This window comes from Microplitis demolitor, chromosome 5 (genome assembly GCF_026212275.2).
Source record: "Microplitis demolitor isolate Queensland-Clemson2020A chromosome 5, iyMicDemo2.1a, whole genome shotgun sequence".
Taxonomy (NCBI): domain Eukaryota; kingdom Metazoa; phylum Arthropoda; class Insecta; order Hymenoptera; family Braconidae; genus Microplitis; species Microplitis demolitor.
Genome location: NC_068549.1, coordinates 18307026 through 18330539, shown reverse-complemented (window position 1 = coordinate 18330539; position 23514 = coordinate 18307026). Strand labels below are relative to the sequence as shown.

The 23514-nt window shown below is 27.5% G+C and overlaps 1 protein-coding gene and 1 non-coding gene across 5 annotated transcripts in view; one reads left to right on the top strand and one right to left on the bottom strand.

The window, feature by feature from the left end:
• LOC103569097 (V-type proton ATPase 116 kDa subunit a1) overlaps positions 1-23514 on the top strand; it is a 39733-nt gene that overhangs the window by 6000 nt on the left and 10219 nt on the right. The window contains exons 1-8 of one of the 4 annotated variants that reach the window (XM_008546210.2): positions 11242-11485; positions 17054-17194; positions 19282-19461; positions 19569-19697; positions 19773-19888; positions 22681-22807; positions 22946-23122; positions 23209-23421. In XM_008546210.2, coding sequence (XP_008544432.1) covers positions 17078-17194; positions 19282-19461; positions 19569-19697; positions 19773-19888; positions 22681-22807; positions 22946-23122; positions 23209-23421 — 1059 coding nt within the window. In that variant the 5' untranslated portion in view covers positions 11242-11485; positions 17054-17077. Of the gene's footprint in view, positions 1-11241; positions 11486-17053; positions 17195-19281; positions 19462-19568; positions 19698-19772; positions 19889-22680; positions 22808-22945; positions 23123-23208; positions 23422-23514 lie in introns of those variants that run through there. The other 3 variants (XM_053738968.1, XM_008546211.2, XM_008546209.2) reach the window with 3 other exon arrangements.
• On the bottom strand, positions 10427-10558 carry LOC128667903 (U4atac minor spliceosomal RNA). Its single transcript, XR_008403817.1, has one exon. It is a non-coding gene; the product is annotated as a U4atac minor spliceosomal RNA (small nuclear RNA).

Sequence of the window (23514 nt, the reverse complement as noted above, 5' to 3'; positions counted from 1 at the left end):
TGTATACATTCTTAAGCAAAGAATGAAATCACTGTAATACACATACAATAAACTTACTAAGCCGAAGAAAATGACGTCATAGTCTGATAAGAGCTAGTTGCATAAATCAATATATAAACATTACATAAAATTTATGAATGCCCTTTTAAATATTTATTGTTTCAGAAACGTAAATTATTTTTTGATTATAGTTTGTTTTGTCTACTATTGTTAGTCGTTCGGAATTTATTCAGTTAAATATTTAAAAATATCAGCGTTTATCTATAGGATGAATGAACAAGCAGGAAACACCTGAGGAATGTGTGTAACAATAAAAGAGAGAGTTCAATGGACTATAGATAAACTGAGTAAATGCTCGTCTCCGAGTGTATTATTTTGAATTTTTCGAGTTTAAATTCAGTAGTAGAATAGTTTTATTTTTTCAATACAACTTTAATTATAAATTTAGCTTATATATTGTCCTCTTTCTGGATAAATCTCGTAACTGCAAAATTATAATTTTTTCAGAAATCGCTCAAAACATCTATTCTGGTACACGTGCGTTAATGAAAGAATTCAAAAGTCTCTTGACACAGAGAAAAAAAACACTAATCATTGCTGCCGTTAGAGTAAATCTTACGGTTTTAAAAGAAGTTTTGTTATTTTGTATACTATACTGACCACATTAGTGTCCGGCGCAGCAATGGTGACTGTTTTTTTTCTATGTGTAACATTCTGTTATAATTATTCAAATTTGATGCTTTTTTTACGCAATAGCATCACTAAAGAATGTGTTTCATCATTTTAATTATGAAAAACATGTAGTTCCCGCATGAAAAAATCTTATATCCTAAAATTATACTGAATAATATAACACATTTTATATTACAATATAATTATTTATATAAGAAGTCATATATATTAAAATGACTATTTTTTTGCCGTTTTAATTATATAATTATATATTTTCAAAATATACAAATATGATATATAATATTATATGTTGGCATATATTCAAGCTACATGAACTCCATATATTGAAAATTATATTATCGACTTATAAAATTTAAAGTCTAAAAGGTTTATTCCAAGCCTATATCAAGTTGTGAACCTAAAAAAGCTTAATTCAGTTTTTTTAAGTCAGAGTTGCAGATTGACATCCCCTGATTGAAACGAACACTTACATGTAAACATCTATATGGTAAGATCTACTTAATATGTACTGAGATATCCGTTCTTTCTTCATTAATCTGTACCTACATTTTCTTTCCTGAGGTAAACTGATAAATTCCATGTTCATTTTGCCGATTAAAAAAATATGTATATTATATATTTTAAGTATATTATCCAATATATAATACCATATGTTGGAAAAATATAATGAAAATTATTTTTTTTTTTTTTTTATAGCAGTTACTATACTTTAAAATATATGTCTCGATTATATTTTATTATATTGGAATTTATAACCGGCAAATTATATTTTGAAAATATACAATGCTCTATAATAAAATGTATATTTTCTTTTATAGTTTATGTTATAAGAAAAAATATACTTTCAAATTATATGAACATTATATTCGAACATACATAAATTTTTGCCGTTTTATATAATTACATATTTTCGAATGTAAAATAAAAATATACATTTTTTTTATGCGGGTTACGAGGTTTACCCAGAAAGGGGACGATATAGTGTATGGTAGGAAACAAAACTTCGAAGCTTGTTTCAACTAATCGTTGGTATTGTGTAAAAGATTAGGTACTTGAAGTGATTCTTCGACTTATAATTGTCATCATAGATGACATCAGTAATCACGCTGTCTACAACACATTATTTTTAAAAACAAGTTTTTACTAAGTCTTAAAAATTCAAATGATAAAAATATATATACGTTTGAAATAAATATCGAATTCTTATTTCTAGGCTTATAATTGTTGATAAAATACACTCATGCCAAAAATTAAAAGAATAGAGAAATTTTAGAAATTTTTTAGTGATTTTTGCAAGGCTGTAACTTTGTGAAAAATTCACAGTAAAAAACGAATCGTCAAAGTGTAAAAAAAAGCATATGTTAAAATTCTGAGTGTTAAATTTTCAACATTTTTGTGTGTCAATTTAACATACAATATTTATCTTGTTTCAACTGTCACAATCGATTGATTTTTTAACACACAAAATTGTTATTTTATACGAAAGTAACACTTTTTATATGTTACTGTGAAATTAACACACAAAATGTGTTAAAAATAATCTCGACCAAAACAAAAAAATTCTCGGATAATTTCAAGTAAAAAGATAAAACTATTGCCTCGGTTGTCTTTCTGGGGGGCGAAGTACGACGTGCTACCCATCGTGTAGCCACACTATTGTAATGATCGGCTGGCATTTTTTATTATTCATTTCATTTTATAATTTTATTGGATTAATTTTAAGAACATTTTAAGAAAATAATAATAATTGATTGTATGTATATATATATATATTGAACAATACATGACATTATTATTGTTATTATTATTATTTTTCTATTATTTTTACTAATATTATCGTTATTTTTAATATTTCACTGCTGAAGAATCAATTATCTACAGATGTTTCATTGATTTTAACTTTACATTAAATAATGTAAAAAATATTTTTGAGAAGTGTCCAAGTAACACAAAAGCGTATGTCAAATTTAACACTCTTCAAGTGTTGCAAATAACATATGAGTGTGTTAAAACTGAAGGTTACGTTTTCGAGAATTTTGACACTCATGACGTTACTTTTAACATACACGAGTGTAACTTTTTCAAAACAAACGACGTACGTTGAAATAACATATAAATAAGTGTCAATTGATCGTTTTACACACGAAAGTGTTAATTTTGACGAATCCTTTTTTACTGTGTAATCGTGTGGAAATTTTAAAAAAAGCATTTTATAACTTGATATCTTTAGTTTCGATGCATTTTGATCGAATTTTTTTTGGAGCTATGACTATTGCGCAAACATGAGAAATACCGTGAGACAAAAATTTTCTAAATTTTTTCTTTTCTTTCAAAGAGTCCACGGGCTGTGGAAAAATCTTTTCAGCTAAACCAGTGCATAGGTCAATTGGTAAATTTATTCAAGTTTAATTTGTTTTTTTTTTTTTTTTTAGTTGTGTACGACAAAAACCCTTCTAACGTACACAAAAAAATTGGTGTTAGCAATAAGTTGTACACTGAAAGAAAAGCGCATGGTTGAAGTAACTAGAAAGGGATAGGAATGAAAAAATAGTCATCTTAACTTATATTTCTAGTTTCTTGAACTATATCATAATACCCGAAACTATTTGAAAGTAGTAGTTTCAACTAAACATTTGTTTTGTTGTGGTAACTATTTAATATTAGTTCTCAGGACTTATACTTCAGCAGAATCACAAACGTTTTAGCAATTGTACGATTGTAATTTCATTAAATTGGCATCATTTAAGTCGTCGACGAATATAAATAAGGATTTTTCTTGATTATTTTTTTGTAATAAGAATAGCATTTTTTACTTAATTACGCTCGTTATTGTCATTGTTCATTGAACTACGTTTTTCATAGTTCAGAAAACAAGTTTTTTCTCTCAGTGTAGGTTACGCGATTTTAAGTTTAGCTGCTAATTACTGGTCAGTTTTTGGCTCAAATCAAGTAAAAAACTTTATAATTTCTACTAGATATAAAGAATTGAAGTCAACCAGTTCAACAGAAAATCCTTCTTATCCTTCATAAAATAAGTAATTGATTATATACTTGTCTTTAAATTATTTCGTGCATAAAATATATAAAAAAGAAAATTGTTAAAGGACTGACAATGAAGTAATTTATCTCAAATATAACACAGACTAAATGCTTGAAAAAAATATTTTTATTCACAGCTAATAAATTATTTTTAAATATTAATTATTGTTTACAAAAATGAATTTAGTATAACCGTTAGAAAATGAAAATAAATTTTCACTTTAAAAAAAATAAAAACTAGTTTTAAATAAAGAATAAATTTGCCTTGACGTTTGCATGAAATATACGAGGGTAATTATCATTCATAATAATCAACAATAACAACATCTAATTGATAATTATTTAAAAAAAAAAAATAAATAAATAAAAATTACAACTTTCTCAAGCTCTACACTCAACAATCCTCAGTTCTATCTGTCCACACTTCTTCGCAATAGTAAATGCGGCAGCTGTCGACGCGGTTATTAAGGTCACTCAATACGAGCCGCTGATTGGTGTCCAAGGTTGTTAGTGTTTAGGCATTTTGTACGAGGTACCAGATACGTGGGTCGTAAACTAATGTGTCATTCTCATTTGGTTAATTTATAATTTTTAAAAAATTTTCAAATATACATCTTGTTATTCTATACCCTCTCATTATATATAAATAAAAATATATAATAAATTTTAATACCCGGAAATATTTAGAATTTATGATATAATGAATTGTTAACTTTGATGACTGCAAATATTATAATAATGACTGTAAGAATGTAGGAGTATAGGGTCTATTACATATATATATATATATATATATATATATATATATATATATATATATATATATATATATATATATATATATATATATATATATATATATATATACTTGTTAAATTGTTAAATGTTAGACTATTCATATTATTGTTATTAGCTATTAAATAATACCCGTTGTAACTGGTTTGTGAGAAAACTATTACAATAGCTATGACATTGTATATATTTAGATTAAGTTGACGGTCTCATATTAATAGGATTGCACGTATTTTAGAGCTTACGTGTTAATAGTTAAATATTTAATTTCTTATTAGCATCTCACTGCTGTATAACACTCATAACTAATCTCTATAGGAATTCATTTCTTGTCTACATCACGTTTGTAATAACGTTATCTCTATAAAATGAACTAATCACAAAACGTAAATCAAATAATAGCTTTTTTAACACACGGAACTTTAATGTAATGAAGCACGAAAAAATATATATGAATTAATTAAATAAATAACATGATGCAGGTAATTTTATGTGAAAAATTATCCACAACTTTGAGGTAACAGTAGAGTAATTCAATATTCTAACGAATTAGTCTAATTTCGTTATAAGACTACCAGACAGTAGGAGAAATATATGTTTAGAGTCCAGGTTCTCCTTCTATCATGCTTGAAAAATAAGAGATTTGCGTTCAAGCCTCGCTTTAAAACTACTGATACTTTGCATTGTAAAAGAGATATTTACTATGTTTTGTACATACATTTTTAAGCAGAATGTAAACAAAACGATTCGTGGGAAAAGGGTTTTTGACAATTTTTAACAAATTGTGGAGAAGAATCTTATAATGAGGTCTTATAATAAAGTTAGGTTAGATACTATTTGTTAAGGTAACCTTTAATAAGATTTTATTTAAGTACACTCTGAATAACAACTATTTTTACAGCAATCTATAGTAATATTTCGGATTTATAAAAATATCTATTACTCTGATTAAAAAATTACTAGCTTATTAGGTCTTTTACCTTAAATTTAAAAATTCCTATTTCTTCTTTTAAACATTGTACCACGGAATATGGTAATTTTATTGAAAATTTATTAAATTCGAGTTTGTTCGTACATATTCGGTTCTTTTCGTTTATTCAAATAATGATAGGTTAGAATGAATTAAGTGACGTATAGAGGGGTAAATGAGCATTTTTAAGCAGACTATCTTGTGAATTTTCTTTTGTATTATAATTATAGATATATAGTATTTGAATGTTTATGAAATTTTGGATACACTGTGAAAAATTTCCAATAAATTTTATTATGGGTGCATTGTAACACCGGACCATAAGAAAACTGACACAAAAGTTACAAGTGTCCCATAGTAAATGGTATGCGCAGACGACACGATTGGGACATATGCGCATACGTTTACTATGGGACGCTTGTAAATTTTGTACCAGTTTTCGTATGGTCCGGGGTTACAATGCACCCATAATAAAATTTGTTGGAAATTTTTCACAGTGTAGCTTTAGTAGATGAACCGTTTTTATTACTGTTAACGGTGATTTATTTAAATAAATAAATTCTAATTAGGTTTAATCATCCTTGATCATGCATGATTCATATCTGGTCATATATGATTTATAACTGACCATGCATGCTTCATGTCTGCTCAAACACGATCATACATGCTCACGTCAGGTCATTCATGGTCATTGAGAAGGTTTTACTCCTCAATACGAACTTTCATGTTTCGTCATGTATAATCATGCTTGATCATACGCGGGTATTTGCAATTTCTGCCTGAACATTCATGATTTAATATACAAGAGTATCTGCATTGTTTATATACGACCATGCATAATCATGAATGGTAATGCATGATCATCCGAGACTTTTTAGCTCGCATTTAATATCAAACGACTTCTAGCGATGACCATATATAATCATGCATAATCATACTTGATCATGTGCAGTCTTGCATGGATGTATGTCGCTATTCACGTGAGTCAGTAGTTATTCCATTCACTTCTGTGAAAAACTAATAATTAAATGCTATACTAGGTACACTGTGAAAAATTTCCATTCAATTTTACTATGGGTGTATTGTAACCCCGGACCATACGAAAACTGATACAAAATTTACAAGCTTCCCATAGTAAACGTATGCGCATAAGTCCCAATCATGTCATCTGCGCATACCATTTACTATGGGGACACTTGTAAATTTTGTACCAGTTTTCTTAGGGTCCGGTGTTACAATGCGCCCATAGTAAAATTTGTTGAAAATTTTTCACAGTGTATAAATATAATTATAGTGTTATTTTTAACAATTTTAGTAGAACAAATTCAAAATAAAAAAAAAAACAAAGTACAGAATAATAATATATTTATTAGTTATTCTTTGGTATCATAAAAAGTGTACTTATTCACACTCACGCGATAATATATGTGGGTCATCGTAGTGGTATCAAATACTTTGAATCGGAAGGATGTAGGTTCGAGCCCAGCAGTCATCGGGATTTTTTCATCAATCGAAAGCATGTATACTTTATCTAATATAATAAGTAATTTTCTTAATACATTAGATTACATTTCGGATCTAATTAAAATTTTCTTATTTTTTTTTCGCAATATAGTATTGTTTTTTTTGAGCGTGTTCAAGTAAGATCATTTATGCTCATGGCTGGCCAATATTCAAGTCTGATCATGCATGCCGATTTTTTTCCGGAATAAAAGAGCAGTAATTTTAGAGACATTTACATTATATTGATTTTATCAAGCTAGAAATTTAATAATTGCTTTAAATGTTCATTTAATACCTTAGATGAGCGCACATAGTCTCGAACCGGTCATTGTCCTCTAGTCTATTGCATATTTCAGACAAATTGACAATTCGAGTCGACATTTAAGGTTATAAATATATAAAACAAATGGAACTTATCATTAATTTTTCATACTATTTCTATAACGTACTGTAATTTATTTAATGTGTTTTATCTTATCACTCTTATCAGTTTTTACACATAAAATACTTCTTTAAATTAATATTTTATATTTTCAAGTTGAAAATTATCATTTTTCAGTCATTAATAAAAATTTTAATTTACTTGGAAGTTCCACTAAAAATGTTTTATTTTTCTACAATTTTAAAAATTAACTTAGGCATCTTTAAAATAAATCAGCTACAATTAACTGATCTGCGATCAATTTACGAGTAATCGTAACAAATAGTATATAAACCTGACAATAAAATACTGCGTGCTGAGTCTTAGAAATTTTCTCAAAGAAAGTTGATTATTGGCTTTTATCCTCTTCTATGTTAAGACATGTTCGATTTAATTGAATTCGATTATTTAGTAATTGTTTGAGTTATGTAAAGTGTTAAAAGACCAAACTATTGACACTTTATTTCAATTATATTATTTACTCAACTGTTTTTAACACCTTTCAAAGTTATAAGTATTTAAATATAATTTTTAAAATAAGATCCCTAGAAAATGCACTTATTATTATAATACAATCGATTGGACGAAATAATTCTAATTTTTACACATCTTTGGAAATATGGAATTTAAATATTTTATAGATTTCCATGAAAAGATGAATTAGGTCTAGTAGGTCTAAGTCTTCAAACAGAAAGAAAAGTATTAATTGCAAAAATCTAGTTTCAGAACTTACCATCCACACACGGAAAGAATTTTTTGATAAAAATTACTCTGTAATTTCGAGTAATCCTAAGCCGTTGCAAAAAATTGGTATTTTTTGTTTTAAATTAAAATTTTTTGTTTAAATATTAATATTGAGTAATTTTTTAAAAGTCTTATATTTAATCAATTATTGTGAATATCTCATCTTAATCTATTAATTTTTACTCCATGCGATTAATTTTTACTCCTCAATATACCATTCTTTGAAACCCATGAATTTTTTGATGAAAAACTGCTTCTAACTCGAATAAATTTTCTAATCTATGGAAGTAATTTTTACTCTAAACTGCAGAGTAATATTTCAGTAGTCTCCGTTAATCTTCGGTTAACATCGGCTTCGATTAAAAGTCTTTTATTTTGCTCGCGACAACTGATATGTTACGCATACAAACGTAGGTATGGAAAAAAAGACGATCTCTGTATCTCTCTATAACATAATATTTATTTCAAAATTAAAAAAAAAAATTCGTATCTTATCTTTTTCAACACAATACAAGTAATTTTTTTTTTCATTCTTTCTCAAAATATTTATATTAATTCATATTCTACGGCAATTAGGTGGTTTTTAAATTTTTTATAGAAATTTCAGCCTTTTCATTGTAATTTTTATTGTAATTCAATATAAATTTTATAAATTGAATAATCAACTTTTTATCATAACCGACGAGTAAAAATTGAACTAAAGAGAATTTATTTAGACAGCCGCTAGATGTAATTTTTACTCGTAAGTATGAGTAAAAATTAATCTGATTGAGTTTTACTCACTGAAAGAGTAAAATTTCGTAATTCAAAAGTAAAAAGTCGTAATGGCCCAAGATTACTCGATTTAAAGTCATTTTTTAGAATAATTAACATGGGAATATTCATATGAAAATTCTTTCCGTGTAGTCATAATAATAAAGTAAAAAACATCAGCGGTGATCACGCACATGGATAACTTCTTGGTTTGTTATTTTTTATTCACATTTTTTTTACAAACGAAAGAAAATTTTAATTTAAGTAATATTACTTCAGTGGCATGTAAAATATTACTATAATAAATAAAACTGAAAGAGATCTGATGTGTCTGTTATACTTTTACGCAATTAAAAATTATCGGCGATCGAAAAGACATATCTATATTTGGGTGGTTCAAAAAAAAATTTTCATTTTTTTTTTCACTCTTACCTCCTGAAACGTTAGTGCTTGCCAAGTAAAAAAATTTTTCCAAAAGACGGGCTCTCTAGCTCAACTCTAAAAGTTTTATAAAAATTTATGAGGTTTTGTAAAATTATATGATATTGTATAAAATTTCACTGTAAAGTCATAAAAAATTGTATAAAATTTTATACAATTTTATAAAGTAACATTTAATTTTTAATTTCCTCATTTAGATTTACTTTATTAATTTTTATAAAATTTTATAAAAACAAATTTTTCCCGGGGTCTGATTTAGTTAACTTTCAAAAATTATTTTTTAAAAGCACAAATTTTTATTTCAAAATGACATTAATTTTCATTTACTTTGTAGCTTAATTAGATTAATTTATTTCTTAACATAAAATTTGCACACAAAAAATTAAACAAATATTAAAGTTACCATATATTCATTAATAATAAAAATCAATATATTCTGGGATTTAAGTTTAGAACTTTTTTATAGAAAGCCCTTGTATTGAAACAGCTCGCGATACTGTAAAATTAAAAAAATATTTTACGTCAGTTTAGTGATAAAAATATAAAAAAAGTTGGTTTAGCTAATTTATTTTTAAGGCGACCGTTATGCCCCGGAAGTATAATCATGCTGCGGTTTCATCCGCAGAGTATGTAGTTTTATACTTGTATTTAAAATAGCCAACAATTTTTTCGAATTGTATGAATTTCAATTCATTAAATTAAAATTCTGAAAATCGAGTAAAAAGCCAAATTTTTCATGAATCATACATCAGCAAAATTGATTATGAAAAAAAATCATACGTTACCAACTTATACCCTATAATATAAGGAATATATATGCTAAGTTTCAGATTTTTTCATCAATATTTACTTAGTCCCAAAAAATCGTGAAATCAGTAGCGGTATAAAATTCACGTATTTTCCACTTAAAACTTTGGCTGCCATGTACTAGTGTGAGTAGGATTAAAAATAAAAGCAGTCTAAAAAAAAAATTAAACTATTAATATAAATTATAAATTTAATATGAGAGTATTTAGAAGTAATTTTCCATTCATTGATTATTAAACAAGGCCCCTTATGGAGTAAAGAGGCCCCCCAAAAATTGCAACACATGGGTTTCATAATAAAACTCATGGATGCGGGCATATTTAAAATATGGGTTTCAGCATCAGCACTCTCACCAGACGATCATTGAATACTATGCTCCCATAGACAAGGACAGTAATGCGACTCTCACGCTGGAACTTAAGCCTTCGAAATCACACATCTACTGCGGAAAAATTTCGCCACCTAGCGTCGCGGAGTATAACTAATACCGATATATTTTTATTTAAAATTAAAAAAAAAAATATTTAACCACTACAATAACTATATTATTTATTATTTCTAAATAATTTTTATTAAACTAAAAAATAAATATCCTTCACTTTTATATACATGTATTATCGTTATCTCGTTAAATACTGTAATAACATTCCCAAGAAATCTAGATCATGAGATTGTAAGATATTTCCAGTATAATACTATTATTCAATTGAATTTATAACTTTTTTCGTAATTTATTTATTTATTTTTATATATTTTTATTCACTGTCAAACAAAGTAGAACAATTTAAAAGCTGGACTTGTACATAATATGATAAAATTTTATTTATCGTTTCGCACCGGTGACTTCAAGGATGGATAAAATAATAAATAAAAAATTTACTGTTAAAAACAAATAGAATAAAAAATTTTCGAATAAATAATGTTTAAATTATAAACTTCTTTTTAGTTTTGAATTCATATCTGATAAATAAATGTGTATAAGTTATCTTATCAGTAAAGATCTGAAAAAGAGGGAGAAATTCTTTATGTAGACCTAAACTGTCTGTATGTAATTACTACAAGATATGTCCCACTTGAACAGTGGTTGAAAGTTTTTGTCGTCAGTAACATCATTTACCTGGACATTCGTCAGTTACGTGTGTCACTTGTACTCTTGTGCCATCAGTGTACATTCAATTTATAAGAATTTTTTTTTTTTTTTTTCTATCAACAGTGAATAATTTAACGCTCAATATTCTTGATAAAAAATAAATAATAGACTCACGTGGCGGAATTACAGCTATTGCACGTGACAGAGTGCATTGAAATTGTCAACGTCAATCGTAAGTTTATAAAATAGCTATTGAATTTCTTCGATCTCGTAAATTTATTCATGACAATTTTTAAAGTCAGTCAAAACAAGTAAATGGATTTTTCTTTTTAAACTTTATCACTGTTACTTGTTATTCTCAAGCTTTATGCAACTCTTACACATATTTGTTGGAAAGAATAAATAATTAATAATTATATAATCGAAAAAAAAAAAAAATATAATATAATTCAAGTGTATTGTGCTCTCGATTTAAAATCACTGTAGTAAATTTTTACACACTGATGTGTATTAATTTCATATTGAGATAAAATAATTTATCTGTAAATTTGTTTATTTAATATTATTTGATTGATGAAAATTAATAAAATAAATAAAAAATTAATAATTAATTTTAATTAAAAGCTGCGACTACAAAAGTAGTTTTATTATCACTAAGTCAATTTATCGTTTAATTTAATCTTACTAAGTGCTATGTTCACACATTACTTAATAATACGTGTATTAGTATATCCTACTTGCTTAGAAGTCTTATCAATTTTCTTCCAAGGACATTAAAAATAAAAAATAAATAAAAATGAGCTTCAACTTTATTGTTGTGATAAAACGAAATAACGTTTATATTGCATCTATTATATATATATATATATATTTATTGGACTGATTCAAAAAAATCGATTATTTTTTATTTTTTAAAGACACATTCAAAATTTTTTTATGGTAAAAAAAGCGACTGTTAAAATTCAAGATCTTAATATCGATGTCAAGTTGTTCCTGGTTGCAGTTTTCCCGCTTAAATGACATGGGACAAAAATTTTTTAATTTGAAATTTAATAACTCATCAACGAATAAGTAGACCGAAAAGGCCAATACATATTTTTGTAGAGAATTGAATGTTTTAAAAGAAAAGTTTTTTATCATTTTTTGATAAATTGAACATTTAAGAAGTTATTCGAGGTAAAAGTTGAATTTATAGAATTTTAACTATTTTTGGAATTTCTAGAGAAACTATTAGACTTATTACAAAATGCCATAACACCTTTTTTGTAGATCGTTTCATTACAAAAAAATTATCTTTGATAAATTTTTCAAAATTTTTGAATGCGCTTTAGTTATTTGCATTAGTCAAAATAAGTCATAATATGACTTTTGAAACTGATTGATTATGAATGCAAGTAATAAGAGAGTATTCAGGAATTTTGAAAAGTTCGTAGGAAATAATGTGTTGGAAATGTAATGGTCTACAAAAAAGTTCCTGTGACATTTTGTAATAAGTATGATAGTTTCACCAGAAAGTCAAAAAATAGTTAAAATTCTATGAATTCAACTTTGACCTCAAATAACTTTTGAAATATTGAATATATCAAAAAATTATAAGAGACTTTTTTTGTAGAGCATTCAATTCCCTACAAAAATATGTATTGACCTTCTCAGTATACTCATTCGCTGATGACTTATTAAATTTCAAAATTAAAGAAATTTTCCTTCCATGTTACTCGAATGAAAAATGGAAAATTGCAATCAGGAAATAATTTATATTGACATTAGGAACTCCAAGTTTAATAGGCGTTTTTTTACTCTGCTGAAGCTTTTGAGAATGTGTCCCGAAAAAAAAAAATAATCAATTTTTCGAATCAGTCTAATTTATATGTATTTATTAGGGTGCTTCATTTGAAAAATTTATAAGCTTACTATAGTACTAATCTTTTTTACTGTAAAATGTTTAAATGCATGTATCTCAAGAACAGTGAACTTTAGCAATATAAGTGTAAGGAGCAATTTTGTAGAAGACAAAATTTCCCAAAAGATTGGTCCTGTGCATATTTTTCGTAAGAAGAGTCGTTTCTTCACTATTAACAAAAATAAAAGAAAAAAGTTAAAAATTGACCTTCGGCGCTCATACAATCGACATGAATCGAGTTAGACCAAAACCATTTTATACACTTTTAAAAAGTAACAATTACTCTACAAGTGAAAACTAGTTTCAGAATGATAGCTCAAAACCGGGCTAAGTTACAGTAATTTAAAAGGAAAGTTATTCGATTTACATGATTTTCCAATGGGAAAACTTTGATGCTCGAGAGGATGCACTTAAAACTAAAATTAAGAGCTGAAATTTTTAGGGAATTTTTCTCAACATAAATAACAAAATCTTCTTGTGTTCGCTAAAAAAAAAAATGTTCGTTTCAAATGAAGCACCCTAATATTTATATAAATGGATATTTTATAATTCTTCTTTAAATATTTTATTGAATATTTAAAAAAAAAAATTATAAATAAGTAATATTCAGTATTGGGCAATGTTTAAGTATTAGAAATTCATTTTTCTCTAGTAGAGTCAACATAAAAATTTTAAACGAATATATAATAGTTCGTAAGTCGATGGAACATATGTCTTCAGCCGTCATTTTTGATTAGGGTCAGTTATTTTGTTAACACTTTAGTCGACTTTGTTACGCATCTGTGAAGGGTCTGGAGGAGTTTTGTTATAAAATCCAATGGACTAAACCAGACCCATGGGTTCTTAAGTTTCATTAGTAACAAACGGAGTACAGTGAGTGTTTCTTAGGCCAGAAATTAAAAATAAATTTTAATAATAATAAAATATCTCTGTTAATTTTTTAGAAATATATTTACTTTTACTAATAAATTAATTTGATAGTTATTAGTAAGAAATTACAGTAAATTATAAAAAGCTATTTATAAATAAATTATACACAAATATAAAAATAAATATAGACGTAATAGTGTGAATTGTGTATCGGTATTTAAATCTTTTTAAATATATAATAGCACTAATAATAATAATTGTTGTTATATTCAATGAAAAATATATTATGTAGCTAGTCATGTTCGTGTTACAATAACAATAATTATATTATAAGCATCAATGTCAACCTTGATCGATTAAAACAAGTTGCCATAAAAAACCATTTCCGTTCATCATCCAAGTATGATTAAAAATCATAATAAATTTTTTAGAAGATACGGTACCTTGTTACAATTATGAATTTAATTATTTTGATAATTACATTGAAAATTAATTTGAAACAATACATAGGGGAGAGGGGAGGGGGCAAAAACGGATACCCAAAATTTTATATAAAAATTTTCATTTTTTTAAATGTTTTTCAAACATTTCAAAATAATTTTTGTAAATATACTTGAGCATTGTTTTCAATTTTTTTTTGTTAAACCTTTTTAAAAATTGAGTCAAAAAATGTTAATGACTTTTGTTTTATGATAAAAATTATTAAATATTTTTTTGTCTTCTTTTGTATCCTATAATTATGTTAAATGAATTTTTCTTTATGTGAATTTCATACAAGAAAATATAATTTAATCAAATTTATTTAATATCCAGAAATTTTTTTTTCTCATTCACCTTATTTAAGGGATACCATTTTGCCCGCAAATAATAAAATTCTTTTTTTTTACGGCATACTGGAAATTTTTTCTATTTACATTAAATATCATTAAAGAAAAAAAAAAATTTAACGTATTTGAGTCCCGTAAAACTTAATATTTCCTTGAGTTCCCCGTTTTGCCCCTACCCCTTCTCCCCTACATAAAGTATACACTGAAAAAAAATTAATACACAGTAAAAAAGGAATCGTCAAAATTAACACATTGTGTGTAAAATGAACGTTTTACACTTATTTATGTTATTTTAACACGTCATTACACGGAGAAAAAATTATAGTAACTGTTCCTAGTACGTTTATGAAATATCATCCCATACCGTTATGGTAATGATTACTTGGGATTATGGGATATAGACCCATACTTTCTGGGAAAGTTTCCATAAGTATGGGAACAATTCCTATCATTATGGTAACAGTCCCCATATCGCATGTGAAAGAATCATGGTAATGATTACCATACTCATAGGAATAGTTCTCATAAGCAAATAGGAACCAATCCTATAACCACATTGTAACGGTTCCTATAATATTATGGTAACCATTCCCATAATATTATGGTAACGATTACCATAACATTATAGTAACCGTTACCATAATTCCATAGGAACTATTCCGATATTATATGTGAATTATACCCATAATTATAGGAATGATTACCATAATATATATATGGGTGCCGTTCCTATAATCAACATTTCAAAAAAACCGGTTACTATGCAGTATGGGAACCATTCCCATAATATATTGTAACTGTTACCATAATTTTCTTTCCGTGTAGTGTTGAAAAAGTTACACGCGAATATGTTAAAAATACAAAATTTTCCAAGAGTTCTTTTTTGATGGTCGAGATTATTTTTAACATGTTTTGTGTGTTGATTTGACAGTAACATATAAAAAGTGTTGCTTTCATATAAAATAACATTTTCGTGTGTTAAAAAATCAATCGATTGCGGCAGTTCACAAAAAATGAATATTGTATGTTAAATTGACACCCAAGTGTTAAAAATTCACCACTCTGAATTTTAACACACGCTTTTTTTACACTTTGACGGTTCGTTTTTTACTGTGTATGAATTATGAGGGAATTAGTTAAAACCGATATTCTTGGATCAAGAAAAAATTTCTTCACTTGATAAATTCAAATTATTGATCAGTAATTTAAAGTGACCTCAGTATAATTTTGTTTAATTTAAAAAGATTATATTTTTGCTCAATACCTAAATCTCTTGCTCTAGTTCTTCGAAAATAACGTTGGAACGTGAAAGTATTGAGTAACGCTGACATCATTATTTGAATTTTAAACAAAAGTTCATGCTTAGTATGATAAAGTGCCGGCTTGAATCAAGTCACTGGTGCCTCACATCGAGAGAATGATATTCTTCGAACAAAAATATCGCGCCCTTGGTTAAAAAAATGAAATAACAGTTCGAATTATTGTAATTTTTGATGTAAGAATAAATTTTCTTCACCTAAGATTGTAATACTCAAATGAAGACTTTCTGCTTTTGATGCAAGTGAACATTAAGGGAACAGAAAAACTTAAAACAAGTATTTACGTTCTTAGATAAAAAATTCTTGATTCAGGTTACATTTTTTTTTCTGTGTAAGACATGAATGAACTCATCAATAAAAAGATTTAAATATATACATGTGACAATTTAAAAAATTCCTAGATGGCCTATATATAGATATATATATACTTAACAAGATAAAATTATTATAAATTTAATGCCATTGAAACTCAAAGTACTTTGTCATGTGACTATATGACATATTAAACGTACAATGTCACGAGTTAAATCTCTTGACTTCTCTTTTATGATAATATGATGGCATAATTTCTACTGTACTGCATACAGATGATAAATTTATTATTGAATATATGAAAAGAAAGAGAATATTACTTCAAATATATTGTGGGTCAAAATTTATTATTTTCTAAACAAGAAAATGTTTTGGATTTTTAATATTTATCGCTTATAAAAAAAAGGTCTCTAGATTGCAACATTTCGATATCAATGACGTAATCTTTGATAACTTTACTAGTGTGATAATCTTTGACGACTTGTTAATTTATGTTGTGAATTATAATTGTTTTTTTACTATGTCATACAAAAAGTAAGATAAAAATTGATTTAAGGTTATTGTTGTTACAGGGAACGACATAACTTGCATCAAACATGGGTAGCATGTTTAGAAGTGAGGAGATGGCTTTGTGCCAGCTGTTCATTCAGCCGGAGGCAGCCTATCTTTCCGTCTCGGAACTCGGAGAGACCGGAACTGTTCAATTTCGCGACGTAAGTGAATGATTAATAATTGTCTTATGAATTTATACTTATTATTTTAATTTTAACTAATACTTTCGAGTCAGAAATACAAACTTTACTGGAGATTAAATATATATATATAAAAAAAAAAAAAAAAAAAAAAAAAAATAGGTATTTTTTAAATAAAAAATTAGAAGAAACATCTTCAGTTATTTTTCAAAACCCATCCCAAGTCGAAATATAAAAATCCCAAATGAACTTTATCTAGACCTTTTAAAGTGGGTATTTGCCGCCTCGATTTTAAAACCATTTTCAACCTAACTCCTGAAATTCGGGTAAGGAGGAGTGAACTAGGGCTTAGTTCGAAGTTTAAAACTCTGTTTCATCCTAGTACGCCTTAAATAAGTTCGAAAAAAATGACCCAGGTTTTAATTTGAAATTTCAGACTCTGTTTCAACCTATACTAGTTGAACCTTTAAATTTTTGTTTAGCATGAAAATGGGATTAAAACTTAGAAATTATTTTTTTTGTACACGGAAAAAACGACTCTGTCAAAATTACAGGAAAAACTATCAACTTTATAGATTTACCGCTGTCAACCCAAAAAAGTTGAAAATGTTTTGGTCACATTGTGGAAACTGTCAATTTGACAATTTTTCGATGTGAAAATTACATTTAAAAAATCCAAAATTCACTTTAAAGAAAAGATGTGAAATTTATATTAGAACAATAATTGAAATTGTTATTTATGAGTAAGAATTTTACATTTTGTAAGATGTAATTAATACACAAAAAAATATTCTAAAAATTGGAGTTTCAACTAAAAATATTAGATATTCATGTAAAATAATTGTTAAAATCTGCAAACCATAGAATTCCATACAAAGCTGCCGAGCTTCGAAATTTTGCCATAGATCGGCCGATGCTTGGTTTGCCATGATTGACCAATAAATGCCGAACTATACTGGCCCGTGCGTGGTGAATCATTGGCAGCCGTCTTTTTGCTTATAAAAACGGGACATAATTAACCGCCGTTTGTTGGCCAACGTTTTAATCGAGTGCTCTTGAAACCAAGCTTTGGCCGATGATTGATTGTCACGATTGACCAATGCTTACGGCTGCCATGCTTGGCATACCGTTATCATCCGATATTTAGCAGATCTTCGGCCGATGCTTGAAAATTGGCAGCCATTCACGACCCAGTAATCGGCCGATATTTGGTTTGTAAATTTTACATAACTTGATAATCAACTTTTTACAGATTATTTTTGTAAATTTGACAGTTTTTATCTATAAATATGACATAGTATGGTTATGTTAATTTCACATATTATATCTGTAAATTTGACAATTTTTCTTTGTAAATCTAACAAACTCTATCCATGTCATTTTGACATTTCCATTTCTGTCATTTTCACATATTATTCTTTTTCCGTGTAGTATTGATAAGAAGCTGAAATTTTTAAAATATAAAAAAATTAATAAATAAAAGATAATTTAACGTTTACGAATATCTTAATCCATTTTTTTCTAAAAGTTCATAAATAATATAAAAAAATTATAAATATAAGGGCAAAAGGGGGGAGGGAAATCGTTCACTTAAAATTTTGCGTGCCTCGAATGATTTGAAGGCTAAATGGGCCTCTTAAATTTTGGGGCCCATTTTTCCCCACCCCCACTTTCCCCTAATTATATGTTAAATAAAAACAAAGTCAATTGAATAATATTGTAATATTTTAATTTTTTTTATATACAGATTTTATAAATAATATAAGATACTATCCATAGAATTGATGTAAAAAAATTATTCTATGGTCGCGAAAGAAATTTCTCTAAAGAATTATTATAAAACAACAATATAAATTGTTATTTTTACAATATAAATTGATAAAACTGATGATGATGTTTACTTTTAATAAATTGTTATATTTGTTTGTCATTAATTCGTCGAAAAGTCAAATATTAACTTGAAAAATAAAAAATATCAAATAACACTTTTATAAATAAATTTAATTTATAAGCTGTCTTAATGACGTATATTGATACATTGAAATTATAAGCTGATAAATTATAAATATATATTCAAATTTGATTTATTATTATAAATTTGTTTACAGTTGAATAGCAGTGTAAATTATTTCCAACGTAAATTTGTAAATGAGGTTCGACGTTGTGACGAAATGGAACGGAAGCTTCGTTACATTGAATCAGAAGTGAAAAAAGAAGCTGTACCAGTTGCTGAAATCCTGGGTGATTTACCTCGAGCACCAATTCCACGTGAAGTTATTGATCTTGAGGTCTTATTTTTATTATGGCAGTATATTTAAACATAAATAGTAACAATAATTATTTATCTCAATTAAATGGATCACTTTAATTATAAGAAAAAAAAAATATATTTCAGGCGCATATTGAGAAGACGGAACATGATATACTAGAGTTGACTCACAATGCAGTAAATTTGAAGAGTAACTATTTGGAGCTATCGGAATTACAACATGTTCTCGAAAAAACCCAAGTATTCTTCACCGAGGTACCTAAGTAATTCGACAGGCGTTGTCGTTACGATTTAACACGTAGTGTAATTGATATTACCGTTTAGTCGAAGAATCAAGGCTCTTTTTTGTTTCTCGATCAGCAGGAGGAGGCTAATGACTCAATTACACGAGCTTTGATCAGTGAAGAGCAGCAGTATCCAACTACCACGGGGCGCGGACGACTTGAGTAAGTTTAGTTTTTATTATTTTGGTTCTTTATCTTTTTAACTTTTCACTAAGAAAATTGAAAATTTTAAAATAAGGGAAGTTATTGGTTTTGGTTCGATTTTCGAAAACCGAGTTTTGAACAGATCTTGACGTTTTGAGGTCCTATGAATCTATCATGACTATTTTCAAGAAGATGTCCATGTGCACGGAGAAAAAATTATAGTAACTGTTCCTAGTACGTTTATGAAATATTATCCCATACCGTTATGGTAATGATTACTTGGAATTATGGGATATAGACCCATACTTTCTGGGAAAGTTTCCATAAGTATGGGAATAATTCCTATCATTATGGTAACAGTTCCCATATCGCATGTGAAAGAATCATGGTAATGATTACCATACTCATAGGAATAGTTCTCATAAGCAAATAGGAACCAATCCTATAACCACATTGTAACGGTTCCTATAATATTATGGTAACCATTCCCATAATATTATGGTAACGATTACCATAATATTATAGTAACCATTACCATAATTCCATAGGAACTATTCCGATACCATATGGGAATTATACCCATAATTATAGGAATGATTACCATAATATATATGGGTGCCGATCCTATAATCAACATTTCAAAAAAACCAGTTACCATGCAGTATGGGAACCATTCCCATAATATATTGTAACTGTTACCATAATTTTCTCTCCGTGTGTATGCATGCGTGTGTGTCATATGTAAATATTTCAATGGATCGGATAAATCGATTTAGATCATCTAGGTAGCATTCGAAGCGGCTTATTGATTCCAAGGTGTTCTGAAAATTTGAGCCTGCTCGGTACAGTAGGTTTCGAGTTATTCCAAAAATGGTTTTTTTTTTTTTTTGATAGCTTTTTAGTGTACTGAATAGATTGATGTCAAAATTTATTAAGCTCTTAAACTTTGGGCGTGTTCGGCCGAACTAAGCCCTTAGTAAGCTTAGTAAGTTACTAAGAGTACCGAGCTAAATTTTTGGACGGAACACATTATAGACATTAAGAAAGTTTTCTTATGCCGCCATTTTACTTAGTATTTCACGACCATTGCAGCATAAAACTCCGGAAAAGTAAACAACAAAAAAAATTCGAAATAAAACGTGAATTTGTTTTTATATTGAAAATTACGTTTGAAAAAATAAATACATCTAGTTTTATAAAAATCAAAGACAAGGGACATGGTAAAATAAATTCCATATTTGAATGGGCCTAATCAGTTTTTATTTGAGATAAAGATATGGTTCATTTGAATGAAATAATAATTTGTTTATAGTTAACAAATCTGTACTTAGATGGTGGCACTGAAGCGCCACCAGCCGTAGTGTAGTTTTCTCAACCAAGATTTGTTGACGATAAACAAATTTATATTTGAATGATATAAATGATTTTGTTCAATCAAATAAATCTATTTATTTGGCTCAAATAAATTGTTCTCTCGATGTAGAGTAATTTGTTATATAATCATAGCGAATTTTATTTAGGCCATAGTTACGTTTGCACCATGTTTATATCAATTTCCGCTGGTGGCCAACATGGCCTGATTTTACTATGGTAATATAGAATTTCAAACTAGAATAATTCCACTATGTGTAGTTAGATATTATCATCATGTCTCGGGATCAAATAATAAAAATTATTACCAATGGATTTTATTTTATATTTGGCAGACAATTTTATATTATAATACGAATATAATGAAAAATAGAACACAATTTACATATTTTAATATGTTAAATAACAGTATGTAAATATTTGAGGAATTTTTTTATTATTTACATTCATTTTCAATAAAATATTTAAAATAGGATAAAAAATCATTCTAATAACATTTTTCAATATTCATACGCGAGCATATTTCTGTTTACTCAACAACCCTTGGCAAAATGTTTCTTTATTTACATGTTTGTATTTATTTTTCGGTACTTATTGAAAGCTTGCATGTCATATTCTAGATGTTTTTTACTAATCGTTTTCGAATGATAGATTTATAGAAAATAAATTATTATTTTGTAAAGGGTCATTCGTAAATTACGTAGGGCATTTTTGAGGCTAATTCAGCCCTCTCGCCCCTATTGTAAGATATCGTAAGATTTTGATTACTCTTTCTTTGAGTAAGAAATTTTCATAAGAAACCCAGACATCATTCAAGTCGGAATAACTGCTTTATGATGTCTTTTTGAAGGCGTTCTCAAGAAGTCTTCTAATGACTTGTTAAAGGTGTCATTTTTAAGAACTTTTAATTAAGATTTCTTGAAGACTCCATAAATAAGATGTCAATTTTGTGATGTCTAAATGTATTATTTTTTTAACTTCTTTATGAAACCAAAATTAGGAGCTCCTTAAAGACGTCATGGTAAATTCATACTGAAGTTTTATTTGCGAGGTCAGAAAAAAGAACTCTTTTTAAAGACATCTTACTGAGTTCGCTAGGTGGCTCATTCAACTTCTTGAGAACTTCTTAAAGACTTCTTTAAGATGTTGATGCGACGTCCAAATCATAAATAAGAACTCATTCAGAACTCATCAAGACGTCATTTTGCTATGTGGGAATAGATATTTCAAAAAAATAAGAGCCGTTGAATCAAATAATATTATTTTTTATAACAATTTTTTAAATTTTATTATTTTTGAATTTAATTCCGATAAAATATATAAATATATTTAGTCAAAGTCTCCATTATCGGCAGTATGCTAATAGACAGTACATAAATTATTTATTTACTATAACTTTAAAAATTGTTAATTAATTTATTACTGTATTTATATTTTAGATTTGTTGCTGGTGTAGTGAATCGGGAACGTGTACCAGCATTCGAACGTATGCTCTGGAGAATTTCTCGCGGCAATGTCTTTCTCCGACAATCGGAATTGGAAAAGCCTCTCGAGGATCCTAACACGGTGAGAATTTTTTTTTTTATGTTTCAATAGTGACATCAAATGCTATGATCTTTATACTCAATATTACCTGATTGCGATGCATGATATATTTATTACATAACTAAATTATATTAATAACAATAAACTATTATGCTTCAGGGAAACGAAATTTATAAAACCGTATTCGTAGCATTTTTCCAAGGTGAACAATTGAAAAGCCGTATTAAAAAAGTATGCGCTGGATTTCATGCTTCATTGTATTCCTGCCCTAACAGCAATGCCGAAAGATTGGAAATGCTGAAAGGTGTTCGTACTCGTTTAGAAGATCTTAACTTAGTAAGTAATATCATATCTATCAAAGAGTTATCCATATAAACATGTTATTATGGCGCAATAATTGCTTTGTAATTACACTTATGTAGGTTCTTAATCAAACTCATGATCATCGACAACGGGTACTGCACAATGTTGCAAAAGAGATACCTAATTGGAGTATTATGGTTCGTAAAATGAAGGCGATTTATCATACTATGAATTTATTTAATATGGATGTTACGAAGAAGTGTTTAATTGGTGAGTGTTGGGTGCCAATGGCTGATCTTACAATGGTTCAAAACTGCCTTACTGAAGGATCGGTAAGTTTTATCATATTGTAAATTCAATCGGTTTCAATTGGAGTTCATCGGTTTCACTTAAAATTCGATCGATTTCAACTGGGGCTTATTGAA